General features: G+C 39.3%; 1 protein-coding gene across 1 annotated transcript; it reads left to right on the top strand.

Annotated features, from left to right (window-relative positions):
• The first annotated feature begins 5,176 nt into the window (after positions 1–5,176).
• LOC120084006 lies at positions 5,177–5,740 on the top strand. Its single transcript, XM_039039911.1, has one exon. It carries the CDS (start codon positions 5,177–5,179, stop codon positions 5,738–5,740), a length of 564 nt encoding a protein of 187 aa, XP_038895839.1.
• Positions 5,741–12,571: the final 6,831 nt, after the last annotated feature.

Genomic DNA, 12,571 nt, shown 5'->3' with positions numbered 1-12,571 from the left:
GGAGCCTAAGTACTTAGACCTAAATCTCTATGGCCTAGATCATTTTCATGCAATTTTTTTATTCTATGGTGCACCTTATTTCTAAGCGTACATGACAATCCTATCTCTAGACTCATAGTCTTATATTCCTAAGTGAAATTAGTTTATACCCTAACTTTCTCAGCATTAAAACTCTACTAATATGTTAAATTAAGTGTTCAATTCAACATAATAGATTGTCACTAAAATCAATAAAGGAAATGTATAAGGCAAAGTAGAAAGAGGTGTATTAACAAGTGCCCAAGTCATAATATCTTATGGTATCCAGATGACTGAATTCCTTAGAGATTTGGCTCGTAATTAAGAACGAGTGAATGAATTTTTTTGATTTAAAAGTCATGGTTAAGATTTGAACATTTCAAATAAAGATAAAATAAATATAATGGAAAATTGAAAAGACAGAAGTCAACAAGCTGAAAAACATGGAAATGAACTCCCTCGGATCGATCCCACACTTTCTAGTACTTCCTTGGTCGAATCCACTTTTCTCAAGGTTAGATCCTCTCTCTACACATGTTCACACAAGATAGGGATGATTCAACGTAGGGTTATTCAGACTCTTGTTCTTGAAGAATTTTGGGATTAAGTGGTGAGATCTCTCTTTTGGACTGTGGAACATTGACAATGCATGAAGCATAAGGCCTCCTCTCCTCATCAAGATAGGGGTTAGGATGTGTTCTAATGCAGGAAGGAAAAGTAGTTTCTTATTCTTCAAGACACTTAAAAAAGCATGAGTGTAACTACCAACTCATGATTTAGAGATAACAATAGTGATCTTAGTAATGAAGATTTAGAGACATTATATTTTTGGCGAGGAATGTCACATTTACACATATCATAAGAGAACTTGAGATAAAGGAGATGGCTTGAATTGATCAAGGAATATGATTGTACAATTGAATATCATCTAGGCAAAGTGAATGTAGTAGAAAATGCATTAAGAAGGAAATCTAGACATCCTAATGCTTCATTGAGTACTATAAAAGGGTTGTTGCTAAAAGAGCTAAAGAGTTATAATGTTGCCTTAACAGTAGGAAGGTTATGATGATTACTTACTCATTTTCATATGAGATATGCTCTGGGGAATAATATTATCAGAGAACAACCAAGGGATCCAATTCTTAGAAAGTTAGATGAAGAAATAAGTCTGAAGAAAATAGCAGACTATGATCTGAGACATGATAGAGCACTAGTAAAGGAAAATAGGTCATGTGTTCTAAATAACGTAACTCTGACAAATGCATCCTAGAAGAGGCCCAGAGTTCAGCCTATGCTATGCATCTAGAGAGCACAAAAATGTATAGGACTTTCAAGAAATCTTAATGATGGCCAAGAATGAAGCAGAAGATAGCGAAGTTTGTGGATAAATTTTGATTTGTCAACAAGTTAAGCTAAAACGACAAAAGCCCTCAGGACTTTTAAATCCACTCCAGAACCTGAGCGGAAATGGGCACATGTGACAATGGACTTCTTGTTTGGATTACCCATTACTCCTAGTGGATCTGATGGCATATAGGTGATAGTAGACATACTTAATAAGATGTCTCGATTCCTGCAAGTCAAGGTAACGTTTACTCTTGACAAGTCAGATAAGCTGTATTTAGACAGGCTTGTAAGCCAGTACAAAGCTCTAGTAACTATAGTTTCTGATAGGGATCCAAGGCTTACTTCGAAGTTTTGGCCAAGTTTGTAAGAATTTCTTAAAACTAAACTTCATTTTAGTACAGCTTTTCACCCTTAAATAGATGGTCAATCAGAAAGGACCATCAAGACCTTGGACGACATGTTACGAGCACATGTGTGCACTTGCCTTTGCTGGAGTTTGCCTACAACAATAGCTATCGTTTCAGTATTAAAATGGCACCTTATGAGGCTTTGTACCAAAGACCATGCAAGACTCGTATATGTTGGAATGAAGTATGAGAAAAAAAGTAGATAGGACCAAAATTAGTTCAAGCTACCTCAGAGAACGTTGAGTTGATCAGGGAAAACCAAAGTAACTTGAGATCATCAAAAGAGTTATACAGACAAGAAAGAAAAGAATTAGAGTTCGATGTCAAAGATCATGTCTTTCTCAAGTTATCTCCATGAAAGGGAGATTAACGCTTCCGTAAAAAAGGGAAGTTGAGTCTGAGGTATATTGGACCATATCAAATTATAGAATGTATTAGACCATCAACTTACATATTAGCTTGCCAGCGAAGTTGTCCAAGATACATGATGTTTTCCATGTGTCTATGTTGAGGAAGTATGTTCCAGATACATCTCATATATTTCAAGCGCAATCGACTTAGTTGAAAGAGAATCTAACCTATGAAGAGGAACCAATTCAAATCTTGGATAAGAAAGAACATGTGCTGAGGAACAAGTCTATTCCTTTAGTGAAGGTCTTGTGGAGGAATCATGGAGTAGAGGCGACCATATGGGAGTCAGAGGACCAAATGAAGAATAAATATCCCCAATTCTTCACTTAAGGATGTCCAAGGAAATTTCAAGGACGAAATTCTTTTAAGAATGAGGTAAATTGTAAACCTAGAACTTGAATTCTTAAATAGCTATGCTTTGAAGTTAATGTAAACCACGAAATCTAGGTTTCCTAGATAAGCATGTTTAGCCAAAGGAATGTTATATTATAAATTTATTAAGTAGTAATTCATGTTTATTTATAGGAATTATGATGGAAGGGAAGGAAAAACATATTAAATGAGGAGTAACGTGGCAGTTAACCCTTGAACTCTTGAGGCGGTGGGAAGTTTTTGGAACAAGAACTTCAAAAGCATGGTTTCGGCAATTGACATGAGTAAATTTAGTGAAATCGGTGCCATTCAAAAATTTTGAGAATCTAGTTTGCAAGGTTGTCTTTCCGGAGGAAGATTGCACAAGGAGAAGAACAAGAAGTGAAGAAAGTACAAAGGAGGTAGAATCTTGGGTTAACTAGAGCCTGAGGTGAAAATTGGAAGTTTCAGGCGAAACTATGAGAAATTCTTGGCTGAAATTTTAAGGTAAGAATGTTAACTCAATTCTAAACAAGTTTGTAGAAGGAAATTTCTTGAAAAGAGCTCTGGATTTTGAGTTATGAATTTTTGACATTGTAACAGGGAATCGGTGCATAAGCAGATAGCTGCTTGGGAAGAACAAACAAATAGTTCACTGTGCGAGTTATAGCGAGATATGGAGATGAGAATCTCGCTTATAAAGGAAATCTCGCTGATCTCGCTCTAGAAGGAAATCTCGCTAGGAAATGGGCTAAGTATTGCTGGTAAGGTGAGTATCGGTATGATGAAAGTTTGCCAGGAAAAGCTTGATCTCGCTCTAGAGGATCTCGCCGATCTCGCTCTAGAGGATCTCGCTGACCTCGCTCATGGGGATCTTGCTAGTAAAGCTGTCTTTGTTGATGAAAGTTCCTTTAATAAATGAATTAATTGACGTATTTTACTAATAATTCTAAGTAGTTTAACCAGGNGCTGGTGTCGCTCATGGTGATCTCGTGGGTGTTGCTCATGGTGATCTCGCTGGTGTGGCTCTAGAGGATCTCGCTGACCTCGCTCATGGGGATCTTGCTAGTAAAGCTGTCTTTGTTGATGAAAGTTCCTTTAATAAATGAATTAATTTAGGTATTTTACTAAGAATTTCAAGTAGTTTAACCAGGAATTATGTCCTATCAGGCCAAGAAGAGCTAGGAGGGGCATATAAACCATTAAGAGCTTGACAAGCGATGAGTGACTAAGTGAATTAATGTCTCTAGTACTTATGCATATAAGATCAAGTAAGTTACAGTGACACGAATGATGAATTTATACTCCTTCAAGCAACAAATGGTTGGAGAATAACTTAAAGCATGTTTTCTGGCTTGTAAAAGTGTAGCACAAGCCAAGGTATGTCATATAGTCATTACAAAAGTTAAGTTCTAATGTTGAAATATGCTTCCTAGAGGAAGGCTATAAGAAAATGAGTTCTTATGTAGATGGTAGGCAATGGAACTTAACTTGATGCTATAAAATACCCCAGCACCGATTGACATTTGAGAAGGTACCTGACCAGCTTGATACCGAAGGACATTTGAGAAGGTATCTTAGTAGCTCGATACTGAAGGAAAAGTTTGAGAAGGTATCAGAGCGGAAGTACCTAAGGTATGATGGTACTTAGTATGGCCACGTGCACGTAGGCAGTTCTGAATGAGAGGCCGAAGTATGGGTCTCTTGGTTAGTAATAAACATTGGGAGCTAGAGCATTTAGGCTCGTTCTCAACAAGGAAATAATGATGTTTGATGATATCTAATAATGGTTTAAAGCTACATTTAGAGACAATTGCTTGTGATACTCATTAGTGTATTTACATGTTTATAGTAATGTAATGCATGATGTTATACGAATTTATAGTCACTCACTGGGCTTTTAGCTCATGGAATTTCTGTGTATTCCCTTCTCAGGTAATGGTTAGATTCTTCAAGGTTGATCCTGCTCCTACTTGCCACTGAAAGACTCGGTTTATTAAGAGGACTTAGGTTGTTGATCTGTTTATGTACACATGTTTGAGAGGGACTAGGGCCCTATTAGATATGTTTGGGCCCATCCGTGAATGTTTCTCCCCTTAGACGTTATATCATAGCTGTATGCATGTGTTTATATAATTTTTTGTTGAACTTTTAGGGAGGCGTACCATATTCATACATTATTAATGTTTAGCAGGTTGGCATTTAAATTAAAGGACTAAGGTGGTGGGTGCTGGCAGCAGGGCTAGTAATTACCGCGGTCATATCTTCTTTTAGATTAAGAGGGTAATCTGGAGGGGGGTTTGACAAGTTGGTATCAGAGTATAATATTTTGGGAATGAGAGGGGAAGTTCATGCATAGGTCTAAGTCCCTAAGTGTGAGTCCCTAACATGTGTACATTGTATTAGGTGAAATGTCAAGGCAACGTGGTAGACCGAGTAAGCAGACAGGTGGCAGGAATACTGACCCTACCAATAGGGGCCCGGAGGTTAGAAAGAACCCACCGGGTGGGAGAAAGAAGGTGAATGATCCAGTGGGTTAGGAAACGGTGTATGAGGGAGAGTCTAGTACTCCCTAGGCAAGAGCAGATTCTCAGCTAGAAAATGTAGTTTTTGATAGGATAGTGCAGAGATTAGTAGCCAGTATGGGCTCTGCACGAGCCGACCCAGAGAAGAATTATGGTATTGAGAGGTTTAAAGCCCTAAGGGCAGTGACATTTGAAGGAACAGCAGATCCGACTGAAGCTAAGTTATGGCTGGATGTAGTTGAAAAATGTTTCAATGTTATGTGTTGTCCAGAGGGCAGGAAAGTAGGGCTAGCCACCTTTCTACTACGGAAAGAAGAAGAGAGATGGTGGAAAGTGATATCTGCCAGACGAGCCAGCACAGATGCGATGTTATGGCCTGAGTTCAGGAAGGCCTTTGAAGACAAGTATTACCCCAACTCGTTTCGGGATGCAAAAAGGGATGAAATCCTCAGATTAACACAGGGAATGATGTCAGTGTCAGAATATGAGCAGAAATTTACAGAGTTATCACAGTATGCTCTGCCGATTATTGCTGAGGAAAGAGATAGATGCAAGAAATTTGAACAAGGTTTGAGCAAGGAAATTAGAACTCCGGTGACGTCTACGACTAATTGGCTAGATTTTAACCAGTTAGTAGAAATAGCAACACAAGTTGAGCGGAGTTTGGCAGATGATGAGTAGTTGCCAAGAGGCAGTGAGGTAGCAGTAGGACCTAAAGACAGGGGACCCCGACCTCTAGTTGCAACTCAGACTAGTGGAAGCCAATTTAGAGGAACCAATTGGCAGGGATCCAAGAAAAGGAAAACGAGACCCTCGGCTAATGCAGCTAGTTGATTAGAGATGCCACAAGCTGGTGAGTCGGTAGCCAGCACAGACAAGAGACCGACGTGCTCTAGTTGTGGCAAGAGGCATTTTGGGGCAAGCTATAGTGGCAGATGTGTATGTTTCCAATGAGAACAAACAAGGCATTTCAAGAGGAACTATCCCCAGGTGAACAGGGACGTCCCAACAGCACAACAGCCAATCTCCCAGACAGTTAACCAACCAAAGAGTGTTGGAAATCGAGGCGAAGGGTTAAGTGGTGCCAAGCAGAAGAATGTCTAGGTCGACCCTAACGACAGGGGCGAGTGTATGCCGTGACACATCAGGAGGTAGCGAAGTCTCCAGATGTTGTGACCGGTAATGTTATATTATGTGGATAGTCTGCTTATGTTCTATTTCATCCTGGTGCCACTCATTCATTTATATCTAGCATGTATGAACCTAGTATAGATAGGCTGGTTGAACCTATGCCTGAAGAGTTATTTATCTCTACCCCTTTGGAAGATGTGATAATGGTAGATAGATGTTATAATCAGTGTGAGGTACTGATAAATGGTCAACACTTCTATGTTGATTTACTTCCCTTAGAACTGTTGGAATTTGATGCTATCCTGAGGATAGATTTTCTAAGTATTGTGCTTCAGTAGACTGTTTCAGGAAGGAGGTAGTACTTAGAAAATCAAATGGCCAGGATGCAATGCCGACAGGAATTAGAAGATTAGCCATGGGGAATTTGATATCGACCGTGAAAGCTCGGAAGCTGTTGAGCAAGGGATGTAAAGCCTATCTGGCTCATGTAGTGGTTGCTCAAGGGAAAAGGCTGAACCCAGAAGATGTCCGAGTGGTAAATGAGTTTCAGAATATATTTCCTAAAGAACTATCAGGATTATCTCCCGATAGGGAGGTGGAGTTTACTATTGACTTAATTCCAGGAACAACTTCTATATCGCAGGCACCGTATAGAATGGCGCTGACTGAGTTGAAAGAATTAAAGGTTCAGCTGCAAGAGTTAATTGACAAGGGATACATTCGACCTAGTGTATCGCCTTGGGGAGCTCCGGTATTGTTTGTGAGGAAGAAAGACGGTACCCTTAGATTGTGTATTGACTATAGGCAACTGAATAAGGTAACAATTAAGAACAAATATCCGTTACCACGCATTGATGATTTGTTTGATCAGCTAAGAGGAGCCACGGTGTTTTCAAAGATAGACTTGAGATCGGGTTATCATCAATTGAAAGTGATATAAAGGAATAACAACTTTTTCTTGATGGGCCTCTCAAAACAAAGTTGGCAGGCAACCCAATCTATGAGTAGGTACTTCTCACAGCTTTGAAAGAAGGTTTACAACCAACTTTCCATTTACACATAGTCGTTATTGTCATGACGTGTTCCTATTTCGGTAAGCAAAAAGAGTTTGAAGCACAAGGATTTTCAACTAACATCCCTAAAACTGCATTTAGAACAAGATATGGACATTATGAATTTTTAGTAATGTCATTTGGATTGACAAATTCCCCTGCGGTATTTATGGATCTTATGAACAGGATATTTCATCCCTACTTGGACCAATTCGTGATAGTATTCATTGATGATATATTGGTGTACTCTGGTAGTAGGGAGGATCGTACAATCCACCTAAGGATAGTATTAAAGACATTGCGAGATAGGCAGTTGTATGCTAAATTCAGTAAATGTGATTTTTTGTTAGATCGGGTGGTGTTTCTTGGGCATGTTGTTTCAGTAGAGGGCATTAGTGTAAATGCCCAGAAGACGGAAGCAATAGTTAATTAGGAATGAACCACGACTGTTTCAGAGATACACAGTTTCCTGGGTTTGGCAGGTTATTATCGGAGATTTGTGGAGGGTTTGTCTTGGATAGCCCTGAACAAGAAAGGCATGAGGTTTGAATGGTCGTCGGAGTGCGGGCATAGTTTTCAGGAGCTGAAACAAAGATTAGTATCAGCACCAGTGCTTACCTTGCCTGTTCCAGATAAGGAATTTGAGATTTATTGTGACGCATCTCGACAAGGATTGGGATGTGTATTGATGCAGGACAAAAAGGTGATTGCATATGCCTCTCGTCAACTTAAGAAACATGAGAGCATCTATCCAACATATGTTCTGGAGTTGGCAGCAGTTGTTTTGGCTCTGAAGTTGTGGAGACATTACCTATTCGGAGAGCGTTGCAAAATATTTACAGATCACAAAAGCCTAAAATATATCTTGGATAAAAAAGAGTTGAATCTAAGGCAACAAAGATAGATTGAATTCATTAAAGATTACGACTATTCCATCGAGTACCACCTGGTAAGGCTAATGTTGTAGCAGATGCACCAAGTAGGAAATCCTCGGGACCCAAGGCCATTATTGGTTCAATGAGAGGAATGCTATTGCAGGAGCTCAGAAATTCTAGAACCGCCTTATCAGTGGAATTGTCAGGAGGAATGATAACTACTTTTCAGATAAGGCCTACCTTAGTAGAAAACCTTAAGCAGGATCTGTTGGAAGACCCTGATCTTCAGAAGATTATTGATGATGTAAGTAAAGGCATCAGGGTTGACTTTTAATTGGGAGTAGACAACGTACTAGAAAAGGAGGGGAGGATGTGTGTGCCTCACAAGCTACAGCTTAAACAAGCCATTCAAGAGGAAGCACATAGTTTTGCTTATGCTATGCATCCAGGAAGCACCAAGATGTATAGAATTTTGAAGAAATCTTACTGATGGCCTGGGATGAAGAGAGACATAGTAGAATATGTGGACTGATGTATAATCTGTCAACAAGTAAAACCTGAGAGACAAAGACCAGTAGGATTACTCAATCCAGTTACAGTGCCTGAGTGGAAGTGAGAGCATGTGACAATGGACTTTCTATTTGGATTGCCTAAGACACCTTCAGGATTTGATGGAATTTAGTTAATAATCGATAGATTAACTAAGACGGCCAAATTTATACCGGTAAAAGTTACTTTTACACTGGACCGTCTAGCTAAGATTTATGTGGATAGGATAATCAGTCAATATGGAGCTCCAGTGTCGATAGTGTCAGACTGGGACTCAAGGTTCACTTCCAAATTTTGGTCGAGTTTATAGAAGGCTATGGGCACTAAATTGCATTTTAGTACGACTTTTCATCCGCAAATAGATGGACAGTCGAAAAAAACTATACAAACACTGGAAGACATGTTAAGAGCTTATGTACTACAATTCAAAGGAAGTTGGGATACACACTTATCGTTGATTGAATTTACCTACAACAATAACTACCATTCAAATATCGGAATGGCTCCCTATGAGGCATTGTACGGCTGACCTTGCAGGACCCCAGTATGCTGGAACGAAGTCGGAGAACGACAATTATTGGGTCCATAATTAGTTCAACAAACAACACAGAATGTGAAACTTATCAGGGATAATCTTCAGGCGGCTCGCGATAGACAGAAAAGCTACGCCGATAAGCGAAGAAGAGAACTAGAATTTGAAGTTAGAGAGTGGTTATTTCTTCGGCTATTCCCATGGAAAGGAATTCTCCGGTTTGGGACAAAAGAGAAGTTAAGTCCATGATACATCGGACCATGTGAAATTGTGGAACGGGTTGGTCCAGTAGCGTATAGGTTGTAGTTACTGATGGAGCTATCTCGTATTCACGACGTATTTCATGTGTCAATGCTAAGGAAATACGTGCCTGATCCTATGCACATACTAGCAACACAACCGGTACAACTCAAAGAAGATTTATCTTACGAGGAAGAGACCATTGAGATTTTGGACAGGAAAGACCAGGTACTCAGAAATAAGACGATTCCTTTGGTGAAGGTGCTATGGTGTAATTATGGAATCGAGGAAGCTACCTAGGAATCTGAAGAGCAAATGAGGAAGAGATATCCACATCTTTTCAAATGATATATCAGGTAAATTTCAAGGACGAAATTTCTTTTAAGAGGGCGATGATTGTGAACCTCGAACTCTAGGTAGCATGTTTAGCCAAAGGAATGTTATATTATATATTTATTAAGTAGTAATTCATGTTTATTTATAGGAATTATGATGGAAGGGAAGGAAAAACATATTAAATGAGGGGTAACGTGGCAGTTAACCCTTGAACTCCGGAGGCGGGAAGATTTTGGAAGAAGAAATTCAAAACCATGGTTTCGGAAATTGACATGAGAAAATTTAATGAAATTGGTGCCATTCGAAAACTAAGAGAATCTAGTTTGCGAGGTTTTCTTGCCGGAGGAAGATTGCACAAGGAGAAGAACAAGAAGTAAAGAAAGTGCAGAGGAGGCAGAATCTTGGGTTAATCAGAGCCCAAGGCAAAGATTGGAAGTTCTAGGACAAATTATGAGAAATTCTTGGCTAAAATTTTATGGTAACGAATTATAAATAAGTTTGTAGAAGGAAGTTTCTTGAAAAGAGCTCTGAATTTTGAGTTATGAATTTTTGAAGTTATAACAGGAAATCGGTGCATAAGCAGACAGCTGCTTGGGAAGAACAAACAAATAGTTCACCGTGGGAGTTATAGCGAGATATGAGGATGAGAATCTCATTCATAAAGTAAATCTCACTGATCTCGCTCTAGAGGGTATCGCTAATTTCGCTCTAGAAGGAAATCTCGCTAGGTATTGGGCTGAGTATCGCTAAGATGAAAGTTTTCCAGGAAAAGCTTGATCTCGCTCTAGAGGATCTCACTGATCTCGCTCTTGAGGATCTCCCGATCTCGCTCTAGAAGGTCTCGGTTATCTTGCTCTAGAGGGTCTCACCAATCTCACTTTAGAGGATCTCGCTGATCTCGCTCTAAAGGATCTCGCTGGCCTCGCTCATGGGGATCTCGCCAGTAAAGCTGTCTTTGTTGACGAAAGTTCCTTTAATAAATGAATTAATTGAGGTATTTTACTAAGAATTCCAAATAGTTTAACCGGGAATTATGTCCTTTCAGGCCAAGAAGAGCTAGGAGGGGCGTATAAACTATTAAGAGCTTGACGAGCGATGAGTAACTAAGTGAATTAATGTCTCCAGTACTTATGCATATAAGATCAAGTAACTTACAGTGACACGAATGATGAATTTATACTTCTTTAATCAACAAATGGTTGGAGAATAACTTAACACATGTTTTCCGGCTTGTATATGTGTAGCACAGGCTAAGGTATGTCGTGTAATCATTACAAAAGTTAAGTTCTAATGTTGAAATATGTTTCCTAGAGGAAGGCTATAAGAAAATGAGTTCTTGTGTAGATGGTACGCAATGGAACTTAACTTGATGCTATAAAATACCCCGGTACTGAAGGACATTTGAGAAGGTACCTGACCAACTTGATATCGAAGGACATTTGAGAAGGTATCTTAGTAGCTCGATACTGAAGGACAGGTTTGCGAAGGTATCTGAGCGGAAGTACCTAAGGTATAACGGTACTTAGTATAGCCACGTGCACGTAGGCAGTTCTGAATGAGAGGCCGAAGTATGGGTCTCTTGGTTGGTAATAAACATTGGGAGCTAGAGCATTTAGGCTTGTTCTCAACTAGGAAATAATGATGTTTGATGATATCTAAGAATGGTTTAAAGCTACATTTAGAGACAATTGCTTGTGATACTCATTAGTGTATTTACATGTTTATAGTAATGTAATGCATGATGATATACGATTCTATAGTAGCTCACTGGGCTTTTAGCTCACAAAGTTTCTGTGTTTTCCCTTCTCAGGTAAGAGTCAGATTCCTCAGGGTTGATCCTGCTGCTTGCCACTGAAAGACGGCTTATTAAGAGGACTTAGGTTGTTGATCTATTTATGTACACATGTTTGAGAGGGACTAGGGCCCTGTTAGAGATGTTTAGGCCCATCTGTGAATGTTTCTCCCCTTAGACGTTATATCATAGCTGTATGCATGTGTTTATATAATTTTTTGTTAAACTTTTAGGGAGGCGTACCATATTCATACATTATTAATGTTTAGTAGGTTGCCATTTAAATTAGAGGACTAAGGTGGTGGATGCTGGCAGCAGGGCTAGTAATTACCGCGATCATATTCTCTTTTAGATTGAGAGGGTAATCTAGAAGGGGGTTTGACAGTTAACCTTGGTTGTATGCTATAAGATACTTAGTAAATTTTAATCCTTGTTGTATTGGTGTGAAACTTAGGAAAGCAAGGAAACAAGAATGGAATATTCTTTAAGTGTTAGGCTGGAGAAATTATAGGTAAACTCATGAAGTGAAGCTCTCGAGTAGATAAATGTTTTAAACACTTAGTAAAATTTTATAAGAGTTTGTTGAAAGAAGGAAGATTAGGCGTGGAGAGTTCGGCTTGGAGTGTGCCTAAGAGGCCTTCACGGGCAAGACATGGGAGGCTTTCCATGAGGCAATGATGCTTGAATGAGGGCATAGGTGATGAAGAGAAGAAGGGATCATGGTGATGAAGAATTGAAGCTTGAGGCAATGAGAAGTGAAGTAGCCTTGCAAGGTGAGATGAACCTATGGCTGTGAGAGGCATGTAGGTGAAAATTATTTCCACTATGCTTTGAAGTGTTGCGAAATTTCTAAGTGTAATTAGTCGGCTAGTTGGCTTAATTAGTGGGCTAAGTGGGAGAATATTAGGCTTAAAGACAAAGATTAGTGGCATGTTGTTGGATGCAAGAAGCAAGCAGTGGAAACAAAACAAGATTATTAAGCATTCTAATTCATTAATCTTGGCT

Source organism: Benincasa hispida, chromosome 8, assembly GCF_009727055.1.
Source record: "Benincasa hispida cultivar B227 chromosome 8, ASM972705v1, whole genome shotgun sequence".
Lineage (NCBI taxonomy): Eukaryota > Viridiplantae > Streptophyta > Magnoliopsida > Cucurbitales > Cucurbitaceae > Benincasa > Benincasa hispida.
The sequence above is the reverse complement of the archived record's forward strand: the minus strand, read 5'-3'. Positions and strand labels throughout refer to the sequence as shown.